The 20,815-nt window shown below is 38.5% G+C and overlaps 3 protein-coding genes and 1 non-coding gene across 5 annotated transcripts; all 4 read right to left on the bottom strand.

Moving 5' to 3' along the window:
- Positions 1-934: 934 nt before the first annotated feature.
- Positions 935-8,625, bottom strand: LOC121331051 (transmembrane protein 238-like). 2 transcript variants are annotated; one of them, XM_041278190.1, is made up of 2 exons: positions 7,927-8,625; positions 935-983 (listed from the first exon to the last, which is right to left on the bottom strand). In XM_041278190.1, the coding sequence occupies exon 1, from the start codon at positions 8,432-8,434 to the stop codon at positions 7,937-7,939; it is 498 nt and encodes a 165-aa protein (XP_041134124.1). In that variant the 5' UTR covers positions 8,435-8,625; the 3' UTR covers positions 935-983; positions 7,927-7,936. The 2 variants fall into 2 exon arrangements, with proteins under 2 accessions (XP_041134124.1, XP_041134123.1); XM_041278189.1 differs by lacking the exon at positions 935-983 and adding an exon at positions 6,967-7,238 and having other exon boundaries at positions 7,927-8,624.
- A 2,715-nt stretch (positions 8,626-11,340) lies between these two features.
- On the bottom strand, positions 11,341-12,828 carry LOC121330608 (phosphoinositide-interacting protein-like). The gene is made up of 3 exons (XM_041277245.1): positions 12,788-12,828; positions 12,319-12,417; positions 11,341-11,810 (listed from the first exon to the last, which is right to left on the bottom strand). Exon 3 carries the CDS (start codon positions 11,770-11,772, stop codon positions 11,443-11,445), a length of 330 nt encoding a protein of 109 aa, XP_041133179.1. The 5' UTR covers positions 11,773-11,810; positions 12,319-12,417; positions 12,788-12,828; the 3' UTR covers positions 11,341-11,442.
- Positions 12,829-15,270: 2,442 nt separating this feature from the next.
- LOC121331188 (ribosomal L1 domain-containing protein 1-like) lies at positions 15,271-20,424 on the bottom strand. Its single transcript, XM_041278412.1, has 9 exons — positions 20,325-20,424; positions 19,385-19,527; positions 18,902-19,040; positions 18,523-18,671; positions 17,967-18,068; positions 17,488-17,581; positions 17,056-17,190; positions 16,531-16,704; positions 15,271-16,302 (listed from the first exon to the last, which is right to left on the bottom strand). Exons 1-9 carry the CDS (start codon positions 20,367-20,369, stop codon positions 15,937-15,939), a joined length of 1,347 nt encoding a protein of 448 aa, XP_041134346.1. The 5' UTR covers positions 20,370-20,424; the 3' UTR covers positions 15,271-15,936.
- Positions 17,737-17,872, bottom strand: LOC121294203. The gene has a single exon (XR_005946719.1). It is a non-coding gene; the product is annotated as a small nucleolar RNA SNORA55 (small nucleolar RNA).
- Positions 20,425-20,815: the final 391 nt, after the last annotated feature.

Below are 20,815 nucleotides of genomic sequence, written 5' to 3'. Positions count from 1 at the left end.
AGTCTAAAAATCCCATTCAACACGGTTCAAACTTGTATTTAAAAAACAGAAACACATACAGAGACTGTGGAAACAGTTATGCATCACATAATATATGTAAATGCAATTAAGAGCAATTCAACATCAAGCTAATACAACACTGTAGTTTCTTGCTGCACTATAGGTGCATGATAAAAAAGCAACGTGTTGGATCTCACCAGGATGACGGAGACGAGCGGCTCAAAGTCCTTGGTCAGGTGGGTGACACAGCTCTGGAGCACCTGGAGCTAGTTGATAATCTGAGCAAAACAAACCATAACCGCTGGACCCGCCATACTCAACTCAAACACAGCGCCTCTTAACACTGCATCACGTAAACACGCTCGTTCGCTGAGTGTGCCGTCAGTTGCAGGGCTCAGGCTCTGCAGTAGAAACACAACCTGGCCCTTCCTGAGTCTCTGGTTCGGGTCTCCAGTGGAAGAGCTCTTAGTATCACAGTCAGTAACTGCACTGGACTCTTCAGCTACCTCCACCACACCAACACAACCAATGCAATGCCCATTATTTCCACTAGACAGAAATCTTTCTCAATGTCTTATTCAGTAGGTTTTTAAACTGGCTGTGTGTGTGTGTGGAGAGCAACTTGGTGGAGAGATGAGATATCAGCTATGTTCTCTTCTTATTTAGATTCACTTTGCAAATAATTTTCTGTTTTAGTTATTACATCCTAGTGACTTTTTATTCCCCAACTCAGAAGTTTAATGACAGCTGCATCCCAGAGTGTAACTGTAACCAGTTCTCCCAGGAATAGCAGTTTTTACTTATTCCAGGTTTTACTACGAGCTTGATTAGCCACATTATATAGGTAACAAACTTGGGTGTGTATTTAACTCATAGTAAAAGCACAAGTTTCTGTTAATATTACTGAAGATAATCAAGTCTGCTTTTCTTACCTTAATGTCTGGGTCTGAGAGCTTTAACAGCTCATAATCACTGGTGTCATCCTAAAACAAACAGACACACACACATAAATATTTATTTGTTTACCAAATTTACTGAGCCTCTTGTCAAACACTTATAGAGAGTTCAGTACATTACACAATACACATTAAGTGCAAGCAGGCACACGCTCACTTTCATCCTGTACCACCGCAAAGGGTAATTTTATTTTCACTGCATGTTGATCCTACAGTGATTCTCAGAACTTAACTATCAGAACTAAATTCACTAACGTCCTGCACTGAATTTGACTAAAACGTGTTCATTTTTAACCTTGAGTCACCTCACCTGCAAGAATTTGGCCAGAGTGTTGGAAACAGACCCCCCCAAACCGCACAACCTTCTTTGGAGGCGATCTGATGAATTCACCATCATCATCCACCTCCATCGTCTCAGGGCCTTCGATGAAATCAAATATGAAACATCTGACGTCACTAACTCCTCCTCCGCACTGTGCACTCTATTTGAGGGTGTCCAGTTTGTTTACATGCCTAATCCAGTGTGTTTACATGCCTCAATGCATGAGGGTTATTGGAAGAGGCAGAGCATTCACTTGAAACTTTCCCACTTGGTATAGTACAGATTAACCTTTTAAGGTCCAGAAGAAACTGTGTGGTTCTTCAGACAATTTATTCTTAAAATAGACTGGCGAGTGACTCAAGTATCATGAGGAGATCCAATCTGTAAATACATTTTGAACATCATTGTAAAAATAAAAACGTCAGCATCATTGTATTTGTGGGACACATTTCCCTTGTAACTAAATGGTTAAAGGTTTAGCCTTATGCAAAAAAACTAACACGTTTCTTAGGCGGTTTAAGTTTAACTAATAAAAACATGGCAGGCATTGTAAGAGACGCTTTTCACTGGAACAAGTTGTAAATAGTGGTTTCCGACATGACAACACGTGTTTACTGTCAGAACATTGATGACGTAATGACCTAACTTGATGCAACTTTAATACGCTCTAAAGTCACATCACCAAAAACATACAATGCGCATTACCGCTATTTGTTTTCTTTTATTATTTAATATATTATTTCACAAGACGTAAAAACAACACTAAATACACTGTATGCACAGCAGAGGAAGCCAGAGCAGTGAAACGCGTAACACAACAGCCACATTCTATAACAAAACGTGGTTTACATACCTTCATAAATCAAGGTACAACTTAATGTCACTGCTGACGTGTTTCACGTTGTATAATGAAAGACAATTCGCTTTCTCAGTATTTGTGGTGGGTCACTATCTCCATGTGCACCCGGAACAACCACTGCTACCTGGAAGTGAACAGCCGTTGCTTTGCCAGGATATGTTGCAGAGAGCATTATTGTAGAAACCCTTGCTTGTTCTGTTGTGGTGACGATAAACTAGAAATTAAATAATTCCCTGCAGATAATCAATGCATTTTAATCCGTCGAGTCTAAACAAATTGTGTTGCGATCAAATGTAACCAACAACAGGGGGAGCCGTCGCAGGTAAAATGCAGTAAGCCAGCATGTCTGCTGTTGAGGGCTTCAAGTTGAAGGAGGAGCGAAACTTCTTTTTTGTTTTGAGACATGGAAATGAAATGCAAATGTGGAAGGACAAGTACACCTTTGAAAGCATAGGTAAACATTTACCAAGAACTTAATGACAAGGAAAACAGTGTAAATGTTTTTTTTTTTTTAATGTAAAGCGTAAATCATAAAAAACGCATTAAAAAATGTGCATTAAGATTTTATTTTATTTTTTAATTCCGAATTAAGCTACCGTAATGTGAATTGTACACTGTATATATTGTAACATACTGATAAACACACTGAATAATACATGTTTGGTGTGTTTATCTCAAAAATATATTTTCATTGAGGCAATGTAAAACATTAAAAACATTGCAAAACAAAGCTGAAACGGTTGCCTCCTGGTATCCTATCACTTCCTGTGCTGAGGGTCAGCATCACTGCCCAATATCCCTACATAAGGACGAGTTTTCAGGATCACTTTAGGTCCCTCGTAAGGATATCATTGTACTTAATGGCTTATTGTTATGTCTGTCTTTCCTCACATTCATTTATATCAATAAACACTTCAGTTATAACTGAGATGAGGTTAACTTGAGTGATGCCGGGGAGCTGTGCATGTGTTTGTAATAACACAAATTAAATCTTACACGTCAGCTACAGGTTTAATTGGATTGTGCAGCAGAGATCAAAGCAGACAGATAATTATTTCAAGGCCTGTTAGGTTTCCTGGAAATCAGTCTCCAGCCAAGGACCTCAGAGACTACCAGGAACAGTGCAAATGAGAAGGAACAAAAACATAATACCTCTTGCATCTGGCGTGTGAAATGTGAGCCTTTTTATTGTGGCTGTCAACCCTGGTAACAGGAATCAGGTGACTTCCAAGGTCTCTCTGTTTACAATCACACTAGAAACACTGAATCCTGCTGAGGATTCCAGAATCAAATGTGCCTCTGAGCTACCTGGCAGTGTTCAGGGAGCTGGCTCTAACTGCAGCCTAACCGGGATTTGTTTTTCAAATCCATAATGTTGCCATTGCTAGTAATACTGCTAAAGATTCTTCTAGGTTGTCTTCCAGTTAGTGTCCTGGTATTGTAGTGGTAACACTAATTGTCTGTGCTTCAAATATCAAACTGTAATACACCAGCTGAAATACAACCGCAATTCACACAAGTGCACACAGTCAGCTATTTTATTTATACTGGCAACTGCAGTATATAGAGCATTTAAATCTGACTTTCCCTTAACCTGCAAGCAAAATCAACATTTGCCTAGTGTGCTCATTAGAAAATACTAACGAAACGAGAGTAACAACAGTGGCACTGTGTACTTTTAAAATGGGATTTAAAAAAGCAGAAGAACGTACAGAAAGGTTTCTGCAGGCTGCTCACACTTCTCTCTCTGTGTTGTATGTACTGATTGGCAACTTCCAGATATACTGTCAGTACCATTTCACTGCAATGAAGGGGAGAGCCCTGCATAACATGAGTCAAGACAATAGGTTCAAAATGTTTTTGGTGTTAATTTAGTAAATAAACCTGTAATGGCCTCAAAGGTCAATATCTTTCAAACATTTGAAGGTCATTAGCTGCAAACACGTTGGAGGTGATTAACTTTTATTTGGTACCATAAATCACTTCTAGGATTGTGAGCTAAAAGAATTATAAACAAACCAAAATTCTACTTTGGCGCATGTGTGACACCATTTTCCCCAGAGTGGTTCTTTAAACTGCAATCTGCAGCGCCTGTGCGGATGTCGCTGGATGCAGTTTGTCTTGGTGTTACCAAGCTGTTTGCTGCCACCAACAAGGCACACAGAGGCAAATGAGATTGCAAATCTCAAGGGGTCTTTGACCTGTATAAATACATTTTAATTTGTAAATAATAATTAGCCTGCCCAGAGTAGAAATACATTGCAGGGACCAACACAGACTGTCAACTCTCAAACTGATAATATGAATGACATAAACTATTATTCTTACTGTTGAAACATTTAAAGCATGTATTAGTAATGCTCCTGCTATGTTATCTGAAGGTGGGGGGGGGGGGGGGGGGGGTTCTACAGAGACAGGATTTTGTGCAAAAAAGAGGAAAGGGAGACTAAAGGAGGTCTTTTGTTCTAAGACTGAAAAAATGCAGCACTTAATCCAATATTCCTCATGGAGCACAGTAGGGACAAGCCTACTGTTTTTTGGTGTATCATTTTTATTGGTGTCTCATTTTTAAAGATTTAAAAACAAAGCAGGTGACACAGATCCCGAACTGAGAGGATTATTCGAATGTTGGATGGACACAGCCATCTCTTTGTGCCAAGTTAAAAAACAAACAAAAAAATAATAATAAAAAGAACATTTAGGTGCTTTGCCCTTACCTGTTTTTTATTGTTACAATGTCAAAATGAGTTTGGTTGTTTACTAATCTTCTGCCTTTTCTGATCATATAGGAATGGTAATTACAGTATATGCTGAACCTCCTTGGTTTCATCCTGAAATTAGAGTGCCATTTTAGGGTGGTATTAATGGTGACTTGTTATTTATATTAGACTGGTCACAAAGGTGGAGTTTAATAAAACCATAACAACTACCGTCTGGGAAGCAAGGGCATGCAACATTGGTAAAGACACGGTTAATAAAACAAAAATCATTTTAACACTTGGTTCTTATTGAAAGGTTTCCAGCCCTAATGTTCAATTACTGTAGTGCTCAGGGAGCACAGGCTCAGTACTGTAACTGTCAAACCAAAAGTGGACATGGGAAACATCAATTTGTACTGTAAATAAACATAGAATTATCATTCAACATTATTACTGTTAATCGTACAGACCAAAATTCTGAAAGGAAAGTATGGTTCAGGTTATGATTGTGGTGCTTATGCTTGCAGAGCTGTGAGAGGAAGCTCTCATTGTGATTGTTTCACAGTTCAATAAGCACTAAATTTGCAAGTAATACATTTCAAAAAGAGAAGAGGAACTGGCACCGGCATGCCGTGATATTCAGGTATGGTGATTACTGACTCGTAAGCTTGACCTGACCAATCACTGGCTCTCAGTCCCACTGTACTTGTTCAATTATTATAGACTTGGTTGATCTATTTATATTCAAATCATGTTCACAAATGGATGAAAATTATTGGTGTACAACACCTATAAAACTACAAACGTCAAGTATTCGGATCCTTATGAAGGTTATAGCTGCAGGAAGTTTAACCCAGCATTCCCACAACTGGAACAATAACCAGTAAACACACTTAAAAATAACTGTGGGAAAATGTACAGATTGTACGCTTATATAAAGCACTGTGTTTTGTATGACAACCCAAAGAGCTGGCATTTTAATGATTAACTTTTCCAGATGTGTACAGTGTGACTAATGTTGACTTAAAAAAGATTGAGTCCAATATAAATACTAAGCACTGTTTTGTGGGTCTCGTGACCTGCCTAGCTGCATGGCTAAAGGGTACTGTTCGTATGCATGTAGAAGAGGATAATCAAAGGGGAAGCTATCAACGGGGGAAAAAAGTTTAAATATTAATCAGTACATAACTAAACCCTTTATTGACTTAAAAAAAACCTAGTTCTGCCCACTAACTTTAAACACAGAAAAGCAATAAGTATTGCTACATAGAGGGCCATGGAAAGCCAAAGTACAATTTGCTGGAAAGTTCACATTCATCAATTGCAAGACATAGGCACTAGAAGAAACACACGCCTATCTGTCTGGACTCGGTTCAAGCAGTAAAGCATATGTTTATTGGGCCCTTAAGAGCTTAATGATAGTTCTGTATCTTTGTGTATACATGTTTTTCACTAACTCTGGCTTCAAAACCATTCTGCATTCCAGGTTGTTCTTAGGAGCCAATGGTGAAAATAAGAAAGCTGTTTGTATTGCCTGTAAAATGTTCTCAGTAAAAAATGCAGCTGAGCTTGTGGTAAATGAGATCCATAACCTGCTGCAGTAATTAAACTACGTGGCTTCCACAGAGACCAAGCAGGGAGAGCAAGCAGGTTTATTCAAGCACAGTGAAAATTACATCATTTGCGAAATGTAAATAGATGAAGAAGTGATCTGCCGGATAGTGTTTTGTGATGAAGTTGAGTGCACAACGTCATGGAAGAATGCAGTAAACCGATATCCATAAAAATACTATTTAAAGACATTTCTCTGAAATTGTAATGTCCTTGATCACTGTATCCTGTAAGAATGATTTTATCGGGTTTACTGAGCACTCAAAACCTCTTCAAGAAGTGAAATCCTCAGGGCTTTAAAATCACTTATCTTAAGCATTGTACTATTACTCCATTCAAACTGTAAAAGTAGTAACATTGTTATTAATAGAATTAATAGAAGCCTTATCTTTATGTATAGGTATTGCAAATCAGTGACAACATTATATAGATATTTTCAGAAACATAGATGGATAGATACATCTAGAATGAAAAATAAAGTTACCTCATTAATTCTTTAGAAATATTTATTTATTTATTTATTTATTTTTGGATGAAAACAAGACACATGAAAAAAAAAAAGTCACAGCATAGGACTAAATTCATCCACCAGAAAATCTGGATTGAAATAAAATCCGTGTTTCTACAGACAGGTCAAACTCCAGAAACGTTGATGAGAGGCACTTGTAAACTTTTAAATTAAACTATACTGATGTCCATTTTCAGGCCCGCTAGTCAATTCACAGTAAAGAGTTTGTTTGGCAGTGTAGCCGGCTTATCGATACGATTGTTGCCCAGTTACGTGGCTTTCTCTGTTTGAGAAAATAGAGAAGTTCGTTACATATTTTCAGTTCACATGTTTCCAATTTAAAATCATATCATTGATTGTTTAAAAAAAAAAAAAAAAAAATCCTTATAGACAAATAAAGCATATTTGTTTAGAAGAACAAATTAAAAAGGTAAAAAAAAAATATACACATCACATGGTTAATTGATATTCTTTGTACGTTTTAAAACCATTTAACATAAAATGTCTAAATATATAGGCTACTTTTAAAGAAAGCATAACATATATTTTCAATTCAGTCTTTAAAAAGTAAGTCATGTATCCTGGGAATGTATAAATTATGGTAAATCATTAACAAGAAGAAATAATCTGTTCTCAACAATAGCTTGCTTGTATGAACATTTAAACAGTTCTTACGTAAAACTGTTTTTTGGGGGTTTCTTTAGTTAAAAAAAAAAAAAAAAAAAAAAAAAACTATTGTAATTGTTTAGTAAAATAAAGTAAGAAACTATAGCAATTAATAATTTGGTGAATCGGATGTAATCAGACTTTCACCAAAACAGTATGACTATTTCTTGTAATCTTTTGTTTCTATTGTTCGGAATTAAAAATAACAAATAAATAATCACTAACAGGATTGTAGCCTTTGTTTGCAAACATATATATTTTTGAAGACTTATCCTATAACAAGAACCATAAAAATGAACACGTACCTTTCTTTTGTTATATGGTTGACACTTGCATGGCTGGATGGTTCGGTTGTGCTTCAATAGCTACTCCAGCAAAGACCGTATACACACCGGAATGTGTCACTGGCAAGACCTTTGGGTGATTTGATGGACCCGCTTGTGGCGATCGCTGGGTCTGGGGATTACCACTTTGTCCGCTGGCCCTTTTATTGCTCCTGAACGACGATCTGAAACCGTTGGTTAGACGGCTCGAGAGCCTCCTCACTAGCCCCACAACCCCACTGTCCTTCTTCAAAAGACCGACATCGTCTTCCAACTGTTCCGGTGGCACCTCAATGTTTCCAGTGTACCAAACCACCCACCAGATCAGACTGAGGAATATGATAATTGCTCCGGCGTAAATAAGAAAATCGTAAAAAAAGAAGTTTGCAAACACCCCCAGCAGCAAGATTCCAAGTCCCAAGATATCAAAGGCGACCCCTAGCCAAAAGGCACATGAACAGCGTCCGAGTCTCATGAAGTGCATTTTCATATCACCCAGATATGCGTTAAAAGAACACCTGAACGAGATGTGTATGTTTCCTCTCCCGCTGCTTGTTTTGAAAAGCGTCTCCAAGTATTATTTTCTTTTCTATTCATACAGGTAAGCTGAGACAGGTGTAGTGTTCACAGTTCACTGCACACACGCCTCTGACGGCGCCGCTACTTTTGTCGAAACTCACCTGCAACAGAACATGAACACCGGAGGTGCGTCATACGGGTCACTTGCGTAAAAAATAAATACATTTTAAAAAACGTACCTGATCTGACCTTTCACAGAACCTAGTGATAATGATTAGCTTTACAATGTAGGCAAACAATTCAATGACATCATATCGATTTTCCAAAAGTCAAGCCAAGTTTTAGGATATTTTACCATGCTGTGCTTTGTAACAAAACGAAATCAATACATATAAGATATATAGTCCTCGTATGTCAACGATATGGCACAAGTTAGTTTGACTTTTGTTTTATGCATTACCCAAGCAACACCTCACCAGCGCTAGAAATTATCCCTGCAGATTTCAATAACATTGGAATTATGGACCTATAAAATCCTATGAAGAACAAAAAAACATACATTGCTATATATATATATATATATATATATATATATATATATATATATATATATATATATATATATATATATATATATATATATAATTTATTGGTACACATTAGATTATAGTTGTGGAATATATGAACGCATTCACCATAGGTCACCAACTGCCATATTCATTCTGACCTAGCTCCAGTTATTCCATTATAATTATAATGATTCTATCTAGATTCTTTAACTAAGTGGATTAAACATTTCAGCTACACTAATGCTAATTTAAAATAACTTTTTCTTTCAGTGTTTAGCCAGTAAAGTCTGTGTTATGTGCAGAGCCATTTCAAAGTAATGGACTTTCTGAGGTAATTATATACAACATTGTCAACTGGCATTTAACCCAATAGAGTACTCTGAAAACCAATTCCAAAGCTCTGGCCACAATACACCATGCCGTCGCTGAGCTCTTACCATTATATAGGCACCCTGACTCCCAGTCCCTCATTCTAATCATTACACCCCACTACCTCCCAGTCCCTAATTCTAACCACTACACCCCACTGCTTCCAAGTGTCTCATTCTAACCATTCGATCACAGTGCCTTCCAGTCCATCATTCTAACCACTACACCCCACTGCTTCCAAGTGTCTCATTCTAACCATTCAATCACAGTGCCTTCCAGTCCATCATTCTAATCACTAGACCCCACTACCTCCCAGTCTTTCATCTCTAACCACTAGACCACACTGCCTCAGTTCCTCAGCTGTTTCCCAAGCATAATGACTGCTTTAGATTTGCTGTCCCGGGTTCAATAACTCTGTTTGGATGACAACATTGTTAATCAGGAAATGCAAAAACTCATGAACTGTGAATGCTTTTGCCATTCAATTATTTTTGCAATATTATAAACAACCTATGCATCCCTGAGCTTTAGTACCTGTGAAGTCATTGATCCTTTTGAACTTTTGAAGATACTTTTGAGCTGTTTGAGAAACAAAAGGAACAAAGCAAAAACTAAATAAATACAACAGCAACTTGATCTTAGTCTTTAGTAACCCGTTTGAGAGTTTCCCCTTGAAACATTGTTGTTGCTGCAGCAGAAGCACACCTGCTCTCCTTGCCACATTTAGCTCACGACCGCCTTCTACCTGCACTTTGTGTTACTTATCCTGCAGCAGTTTAATGATCTATAAACAATAGTGCATCTATAAATATGTTACAAAGGATGCTATTACCCATTTAATAAAAATATAGCAATACAGCGTTATAAGAGCATGTTACATATAATTCATTACGTCATATCATGACAGGAAGCTCTATAGCAGTAATCACGAAAATGCTGTTGTAATAAACTGCTACTCTTTGTAAGTAATCATTTAAAGTTTAATAACATACCTATATATGTTTTATAAATTGGCTTTTAATACACAACAAGTGTATTACATGCTATCACACACTTGTTGAAATATGAAATCTGGTTAACTACCATATAATACCTTACTTATTAAAAGCATACGAGAATGTAAGAAAGTTTAGAAACAGAAAAGAGCCAATAGGCTCAGTAAGTCAGAGTCTCCCATGTCCTTTCTGAATTTTTTCATCCATAATTACTAAACACTCAACAATGCAAAATTTTGAAATACAAAAATAAGCTTCACAAAGTCAATGGCAAACGTTTCAACTATAAGTCTTTCTCTTGTTTTTTTACCCTGAAGATCGTTTATAAAAGATACAAGTTCTTTTTTTCTCACGTTATTTATTATTTGATATTTTTGATGTTTTATTTATTTTTTTTGGTTTTGTTTTATTGTTAAACATTCTTTTGTTTAGAGAATGTGCTGAAATTCCATAATAGATCATTGTCCCATCTTAAAATGACATTGATGCAAAAGATTTTAATAAACAATCTGTGCAGTGCTAACCCAACCTAACAGTGAAGGATGACTGAGTGCACCCCTTCTCCTCATTCTACTCAAAACACAGGTTTCTTCAATTTGACTTGACTGGTACCTTTTTGAATACAATTGCAATCAGACACCACTGCAGAACAAGGAAACACTGGGAGAACTATTAAATAAAAGAAAAGCTTTCAAACTCCCGTCCCCACATCATGAAGCCCTCTACGGTGGTAATCCTATTGATAAAGGATTTATAAATCCCTTTACAATAATGGTGTTTATAAAAACAACAGTAGCGTATGAATAATGATTAACACGCAGCGGCATAGATGAGTTACAGTTCTATACTCTAGTCTCCATTGATTCTGACATTTCTGTCATAAAAGAGCAAAAAAAAAAAAAAAAAAAAAAAATGTTAAATAATTATAACTTATGTAAGCTTTTAATACCAGGTCCATATGAATTATATGCCTAATTTTAGAAACACACAAATCCAATGACAAAGGTTTCTACTAGAAGTCTCTATCAATGTCTTCCGTATCATGACTAAATGGGCAATCTCCTGGAATACATGTCCCTAATGAGTCCCTTGCGGACTTTTTGTTTGATGACGGGCACCCAGACCAGCCCGGTGACCAGGAACATAAGTCCGATGGACAGGCACACGGGGCCCAATGCGTACGGCACCCTTCCCACCCGCGAGAAGTAGAGGAAGGCTATCACTGTGCCGGCAGCGAACAGCAGCCCCCCGATCACCATGATGATAATGGGCTTGTGGTAATAAACCCAGCGGCTGGACTCCTCCGCCAGGACTGGCTCAGGCTGCAGTGCCCTCCTCACCGGGCTCATGGAGTCCACCTCATTGCTGGAGGACATGACCCTCAGGATTACAGGCACAGGGCAGGCACTGGGCACTGAAAGGGCAAAATTCACAGATATCAGAACGCGCAGAATCTCTCACTTATTTATTTATAATGTGTCATTCATCATGTGATACGTTGATTGGTTTACAAATGATTAAATTATACATGAATATCAACACTACTAATGCTATTAATGTCCTGCAGGATCCCGCGATCACATTGAATTGTGATCCTTCAGTGTTAATTGCACAGTTCTTTGTACCCTACTTCATCATAAAACAAACCTAGTTAGCTGTAAACTTTCACATAGGGAATTTTGCTATTACATCAAAAAGACATCTTACTGCTTCTAGGTATAAATTACATTCAGGAACAGAGGAAATTAGAAATACTGAAGTACTTTAAAAAAAATGTTTTACAACATGTCTATAAAGCTACTGAACAAACTTATAAGATGTCGTTCATAAATATAATAATACGATAAAAAAAAAAATACAAATAATTACAACTCCGTGGGGTAATTATATCTGCAGACCACATCAGAGATGAAAGTTCTGACCTTTCTCAGTGTTTTTGAAAGTGCTGTCTGGTGTTTGGAAAGGCTCAGGAGTCAACTCTGCTTCCTTTGATCTCAGTATGTCACTTCTAACCAGTACTGCTAAATTATGTGACAGAAGAAGATAAAAAGGTTAATGACACACAACACCTTATAAGACCACATTATAGCAGGACGCAATGCCTAGTGATCTGTCTGCTATAAATATCAAGTATTTCAAGTGTTAAACCGACTGTAAAAATGCATTTAGGCAGCCCCTTGACAGCAGCATTAAAAATAAAAAAACAGAGTTATAGCAGAGGGAATGATGGAAAACTTAAACTAAACTAAGATACAAAAAAACCAAAACAAAACAAAAAACAATGTTGGAAAACCTGAAAAAAATTTAAACAAGAAGAAAAACATTGCAAAAATTCACACACAAAATGTCTAATTGCGGGCATGCACTGTTTAAAAGACCCGTTCAACATACCTGTCTCGTTGTGTCTCCCGGGATTATTAAAGTCTGACAGACTCTCACCAGCCGACAGCTCTGACTCTGATGGAAAGACCAGGGGATGAATGCAAGAGCCCCGGCCACACCCCAGGGACAGCCCCAATACATAGAAAAACAAACGTGTGACAATTAACACGGCCCTTAGTTGAGTTTGTTTATACGTTATTGTGTATATGTTCCTAACTTTGTGTAGCAATACCTATAAAGAATACAACATGACTATGAAAAGCATTTAATGAAAAACTAAAAAACTTCTACCATGAAGAAAAACATGGCAAATATAATTACAATCAACTTAAACACGTCAAATAAAATGGTCGTAAATTTGTATAATGAATACCATGCATTGATTAACTTCATGTGTTGAACGGATTGCCCAGAGGCAAAAACGTAGTAAAATTTAACGCCGACTGTACCATCAGTGAAGAACACGATTTCACCTTACAGAAACCTCTATCCCTGGGTATTATTTTTTTTTTTTTTTTTTTGAGGGGGGGGGGGGGGGGGGTCTTTTTAACCGAGCTCTGGGCAATGTAAACAAACAGTGCTATAAATAAGGTCTGTTTCTGATTGTGTATGACACAGAATGAAGCAGTTAAAAGAAGGAATTGTATTCATTTAGTTAAATAAATAGTTACTTTGACAGCCCAAATCGCAAGTCTGTAACAACATAGTAGATGACAGGCTTTCCTAGGTCGCTGCGAGCAGGGGTAAACAGTCTTGACCAATTGAAACACCTTGCAGACTCATATTAGCGTGGTCAAGCGTGCCCATCTCCGCACCCTATTTACCTTGTTATGCCGTGTGTTTACAATACATGGGTTCCATATTTACAGATGAATAAAACACGTGTCGCATTTTGAACAGTTAAAAATATGTGCCAAGATAATAAATCTTGTAGCAATTAAGTCCTACCCACATGCACATTTTCAATAGAATATTACAGTACTTCTATAGGATTTTTTGTTTAACAGATTCTATAGAATACTACAGTACTTTAGGGGCACTTCCACTGTGGTACTTCGGTGGCATGTGAAATGTCTCTAATGTTCATTGTGCTACACAATGAAGTCCATACTAACTATAGACACTGCTGTTGACAAATTGTACTCTAGTCTATAGCACCATGCAAATAATAAAACTATTTTAACAAATAAACTAATAATAAAAATACTATTTTTGAGAATGACTTTATTTCTATAGAATACTATAATTAGTACTATATAATAACACACGAGTTCTAAATAATACTAGAGTATTGTATGTTATATACTATAGAACATCCTACAAAATACTACAGTAAGCATGTTACTGTGCTATAAAATTATATACAATTCTGTAGTATTCTGTAGAATTCTACAGAACAATTTAATATGGGATTCGCGAAATGTATGTTTGATACTTGATATATAATTGAAAACCAAATTAATTCATAAATATATTTTATTCATACTAATTTATGGAAACGCTACTCTTATTAAAATAGTTTACTATTAAAATAAATTAACTGGGTTTATTTTTTATGGGTTCGACACCACCAGTAGTGACTGCAGTGAAAAATGTTGCGCAGAAAAGACGGAGCCAAAAGCTCGGCATATATGGTTCAGGTATGCAGCCTGCTGCAGTCTTCCTGGCGCAAAATTACTGAACTCGAGAGCCGAGTTGGGAGAGAGGCATTCCCCATCGATCACTGTTTAGTATCACAGAAAACAGAGTCACCCAGCAACAGCAACGCCAACGCCGTGTTCGCAGTGGGACAACACTGCTAAGAAGGAGGTCTGCTCTATTTCTACTCTACTGTAATGTACACACACACAAAAAAGCCTTATATTATTGTACTACCAGCTATTTAAGGAGCGGTTGCTACGGAGATATAACAGTAAACAACAATAAAACCCCACAGGCATAGAGCCAGATTTGTGTTTAGTAGTGGAATGAATACACAGGCAGAGAGACTGGCCTTGCACATACGAATAGAACTAAACCAGGCCGCCCAAGGGAAATCAATCAGAACACTAATCTGTACATTTCAATTACTCCACCACCCACTGAACAGGACTTGGAGAAAACATCACGGTGTTCCAACAAGTGAGGAACCCCGTCGTCTTCGGTCTAATTGCACAGTGATTTATTAAAAAGTTTTCAGACACTTAACGCTGAGTACGCTGCAGCTGGTTTATATCAAACAGGAGGTAGAGAAATCAAACAAACTCGTGACAGGTAAACAGACACTGCAGAAGGCTGAAAAATCACGTGCATCTGGGTGATCAAGAGAGATGGGTTTTTAACCCCCCCTTTACCTCATGTTAGCTATTTTAAATTAAAAAGATTTCCTGAGCACCACACATTTTATTGATGAAGTAATAGTCTACATTTATTGAAAATAAATCTTATTTTATTTGAAAAAAATTCCCACACCTAAACTGTCCACCACAAGACAAATAACACTCCAAGCCAGCTTTGAGAAAGTTTGTTTATTAAAAACACAATTAAGGGAAAAGCTTCCCGAGATGCACTTATTTTGATGTGTCCCAGGAAAAGTCAACGATATGCTCCACAACCACAGATTACAAGAATCGGTCAAACATGAAAATTAAAACCTGCTATATACTGTATCATGGCAGGATAACCACTTACATATTATGTCACACACAGAGAGATTAAGTGTAGATCTAACATTGTAAATTTAATTTTTCCATTAAAAAAAGGCTTTACCAATTTTATCGTACGTTTCACAAAAAAAGTCTGATTGGGGAATAACTTAGTGCAGCCCTAGTGTCTAATTAAGGTAGACAGGGTTCAGTTTATTTAATTTAAGAACAGTATAGCCCTTCAATGTACTGATGCTTACGTCAATGTTAGTCAGCCTAATTTCTATAACATTTGGAGATACCGGTCTATATTTCAACTTGGCAGAATAAATCAGTTACCACTCTCATGGTATGGCTGTTTGGGTCTGCATTGTGGTCCATATAAAACCAGGAGACACATCTTATTACAGACTGCTGTTTCCACTCACCAGGACTGGGAAAACAGTACCCTATCTAAAAAAAGGTATAGGGAGAAAGGTTTGTATTTAACTGGGTTATTAAATCACAATCTCTATATGTATACATTCTTGCTATTTAACAAGACTGGGGTACACCGGACTTCTTCTGTTTCTGTTTGGGTGTTCTCGGCGCTTTCTTGGCAGATTTAACCAGCTTGACCTCCGCAGGCCTCGCTCTCTTCCTCGGTGTTTTCTGCGGCACCTCTGGGGCCGCCCCGTTTTCCGATACTGCTGGTTTAGGGGTCTTCAGTGTTTTAGCCTTCCTGCTGGGGGTCTGGATTGCCTCCTTTTTCATGGCTTTCGGAGTCTCAGGCAGAACCAATGGTGCTACAGGTGTCTGGGCTTGCTTTTTTCTAAGCCGAGTTTCTCGGATGGCTTCTGGGGACTTAGCTGATTTTTTCACTGGCTCCTTAGCTGGGGTCTTCCTGCTTTTAGGAGTCTTCTGTGTAAGCAGTGAGACACAGGTTAGCTAAAAATTCCCTGTACTTAATTTCACTCTTAATGACATCAATGCCCCTTTGTACTCTGCATATTGCAGGTGTATTTCATAAAGTCTGTACTGCTGGCATACTGCTAACCACTCTTTTTCTACTAGGCTATACCTGAAGGCATCTAAACTCCCACCTGTCCTGCTTCCTCCCTGATCAAGCTGAAGCCCACACTAACTCACCTGCACTTTTGCTTTCTTGGCTGGGGTCTCCATGGGAACCAACTCAGGAATCTCCTCCACTTCTGGTTTGGGTTCCTCAGGCTTTTCCTCGGGCTCCACAGCTGCCGACCCGTTCACTTGCTTCTTGGCTTGGTCTTTTGGCTTCCTTGTTCTCTTCTTGGACTTCCTCTTTTTCTACAACCCACACAACAAATGGAACAGTTTTAGAGAATTCAGCCACAGTACACAGAATTCATTACATACACGATATAGTATATTACCATTCAGCCTCAGGTTCGAACTAACCCTCAAATACTCAACATTTAATTAGTGTTCCAGATTTTCTGCATGTTGTCAGTAAAAGTTCTTGCTTGGATTTTTCTGTGATTTCAATGCATTGAGAATGCATGTTTTCAACAGCATAACTGACAAGCAGCAGCCCATGTATCCTGGAGTTTTATTCCTCATTGAATTGACAATGACCTAAAGACAGGCATATCAGAGGTACAGTACTGAAGCAGAGCTCCTCTCTGCCCTGACCCTTACCCCAGCGTTCTGCTTCGTGTCTGAAGTGCTTGCCTCTTTGTCCAGCTCGGTCAGGTTGCGCAGGTTCGAGCTGTAGATGGGCAGAGCCACCGACTTCTGGGTCTTCAAGTGGAGGATTTTAATATTCTTCCCTTTCTGCAACATAAAAAACAAAACTATAGGACAGGTCCTAAGTACTAAATCACAATGCACAGTCAATATTCAAGGAGTATTTATTTGTATTTAATACCTGTTTCTACCTGCAGAATTACACTACAGTTGTTTCACTGGGTGACCCACTACAGCTTAAGAAATCCAACCTAAAAGTCCAATCCAACCATCATGCTCTAAAAAGGAGGACCATGCCTTTATTTACTGTAATAAAACCCATACGTGAAATCAAATAAGCAAAGCTGAAACTATATAAGGTGGGGGGGGGGGCTTTGGACTTGCCTTGTTTAGCTTCTCAGCTATCGTATTGACAGCAGCAGAAATGTTCTCCACCACCTCATCCACAGTCATCCCGGAGTGAGCCACACGTGCCATACTGCAACAGACATTCATCTTAACTGGGGTAACCAGCAACAGAAGCAGCCTTGGACTTCCGGCCTTTAACATTCAGTTACTATAGGCTGCAGTTCTAACATGCGGCTGACAGGTGCCTCTAAACACATTACCACGCCCTCTACAGCAGAGGCAGGGCTTTGTTACAAAGTTGTAGAGACAAGCCCCAATGGAAGTAGAAAGGCCCATCTGGATACACTTTGCATCTCTCTGGCACTTCACCTGACCCTGGCCCAGCACTGAGGAAGTCAGGGCAGGGATGTTTGGGAGGTGCCAAAACTCCCTAAAACATCACATATTTGCACTGGATCTATACAGTTATGTTTAAGCATTTTCCTGTATCAGACTGAAGGCAATGCACTACTCACCAGCAGCAGCCTTTGTGGCTGACCGGCAGGATACTTCCCTGGATCACCTTTCCCAGCTCCTTGGCCAGCTGCTTCGCATTCAGGTTAACAGAGAGAGGCTCCCTGCAAAACAACCGCAACAGGAGTTACACCCTTTATTCAATGAGGTTGTGCTGAGATTCTAACATTTTTAAGAAATGGACCAGGCCAAACAGTAGGCAGTAATTCCATTACAACGGTACAGAAGTACAAGGTATAATAAAAGGTGAAATCAGAGCACAGTTCTGCCTTCACATCTTACAATCCTTCAATTCCGAAGGCTGTTCAACTCTACAGCGTACAAGAAATAATTCCAATACATAAAAATGTTTGCAATGCAAACGCGCTAGAAATCAGGTTAGCGAGCGCACAAATCACATTACAAGATAACACTGTGCATACCCATATCACCCCCAGAACTACAAAGCACTCAAAAGGGTACCTGTATTCCCATCTCCAGTGCAAACCATCCCTGCTGTTGCCTTTCTCTGAAATACACCTCAACCAATACCCTCACCCTCCCTCCAAGCATCCTTACTTCTTGCTCCTGTAGAAATGCTTCCCGATCTGGGAGGGCAGGAGACGGCGAATCCGATCATCAGCCAGAAACATGTCGAAATTCCTGAGCAGTTTCCGCTTGGCTTCGAACGGCTTGTACTCCTTCTTCAGAGTCTGGTAGGGAATAACCTGGAATCAGGGAGAAAGGGAGCGCAGTCAGGAGGGGCGCCACGCCATTTACTTGCAATACTAAAATACAAACGATCACATAGAAACCTTCTGCACTAGTATCAATTCGCAATAGATAGGACCCAATTCAGACAGTAATGTGGAGCGTTTATCTTTTTTTTTTTTTTTTTTTTTTTTTAAGTGTTTTGTCCCATTTCTGAAGACAATACTGCTGTGGTGCTGGGCAGTACCTGCGTGATGCTGTTCACCCCGTGTTCAGCCAGCAGTTTCTTGTAGAACCTCTCAGTCTGCTCGCTAGTCATCTGGGGCTCATCCTTGGTGAAGAGACAGACCTCAGCATTGCTGGTGCGTATCCCGTGAGGGAGGGGGCTGTGAGGAATGGAAACAGGATTTAAAACTATAACCGACAATTACCCGTCCTCCTTTTCGATCAAGCTGGGTTACGTCAGGTTAAATATATAACATTATACAATTTCAATTTGCAGCATTTTGCTAAAATGAACTCATAGTGGCCACACATTACCTGTATTATTGGAGTCTCTTTACTTAAATTAGCTTCAAATGAAAGCAGTTGAACCACCACAACAATTAGGTCTAAAATATAAATTCCAATTCACTCACAGAAGCTGGAATTGAAAGAGTAATTGAGCTCAGCCCTGATTATGCACAACTCCATCACAGTAATAGTGCAGGAGATAGCTGTGGTCACTCACATGTGGATGGTGCGTGCCTTGGGTGGGATCTTCCACAAGGTGACCAACAGGCAGATGTGCTGGTGTTCATTCAACAGCAGCGACTGGGAGTTCTCCTCGGAGGACTTCTGATAGGCAAACAACGCCTGCACTGCCTTCCTCACCTGCAAGCAAAGCAACACCACTCAGGGCTCCGTCTCAAACTCCTACCACTACAACCCTCCCCCTGGCTGGAAATGTACAGTTACTAGATCCAAACTTTAAACTATCATGCACGTTTTCAATGTAAAATTATTGGTTATCACTTTTTTTTTTTAAAACACATAGCACTACATTGCTTACAATGATTCATATCGTATTAAATGTTTAAACGTTCTTGGTCCGCTGGAGCTGGAATGATCCAAGCCGAATCTTCCAAATCAAGAGCAACTATTTAAAATGTTCGAGGTTTGGAACAACGTGGTAGGCATGCGGCGTTACATTTTTTTTTATTTGTTTATTTTTAAAAACACCATAGCAACTGCAACTCCTGATGTATTGCTGTAAAGCGACGTGCTAGACGTTAGACTATATAAAATTAATGTTTACATAACACCCCGTTACCGGTACAGTTATAGCCCGAAATTTGTTTAAAACGTTTTAAATCTCTTACATCTCACAAAACACTCGTACTAAACCTAGATATCATACGTGGCAAAACGACACGTCTTAAACTCGATTTTTTTTTCATTATTATTTTTTGTTTATTGTGTTAGTTAAGTATTCTCATAAGAATATGTTCAGCGTGGCCCGAGCTTTTGCAATTTACATTAGCCAGACATAGTCCGACTACAACGATATAACTTAACATCACGATACATCAACCAAAAAAAAAAACAATATCCTGTTCTGTCTAAAGATACAATGATTTGAAATATATTTTTAGCTAAATAATTTAATTCTGCGTTGATTGTTTCGTTACCTGTAATACATCGAGCTCCATTCCTGCGCCCTTCTGCTCCGCCATGCTGCCTCGTTACACGTGTTTTCCTTGCTGGAGAACCCCGAACATGCGCAGACAATACGGCTCTGCCTCCACCTCAACAACAAAACTTTATTTAAAAAAAAGTGCGCAGACTTGACGTTAGGAAACAGCACATCCTGCTGGTTGGAATGCAAACAGAAATAATGGACATTTGAACCACTTCATTATGTAAAATATTGTCCTCCTATATATTAAATGGTAAAATCGTTTTTTTTTTTAAAAATCAATGAATATTTTTTTTCTGATTGTAGTTTGGTGTGTTACCTGAGCTAAAAACCTGATGTCCCTGAGTAACCAGCTGTCACAATTAACAATCAGTCTAGAAATCAGTTAGAAATGGGATAACAACATACTGCAGGGATTCACATCAATGTATTTCCTTTTAAAAGCACCAGCATTATCTTGGTCATTCAAGTCAATAGTTAACT

This window comes from Polyodon spathula, chromosome 18 (assembly GCF_017654505.1).
Source record: "Polyodon spathula isolate WHYD16114869_AA chromosome 18, ASM1765450v1, whole genome shotgun sequence".
Lineage (NCBI taxonomy): Eukaryota > Metazoa > Chordata > Actinopteri > Acipenseriformes > Polyodontidae > Polyodon > Polyodon spathula.
Note: the sequence above shows the minus strand (reverse complement) of the source record. Positions and strands in the feature narration are given on the sequence as shown.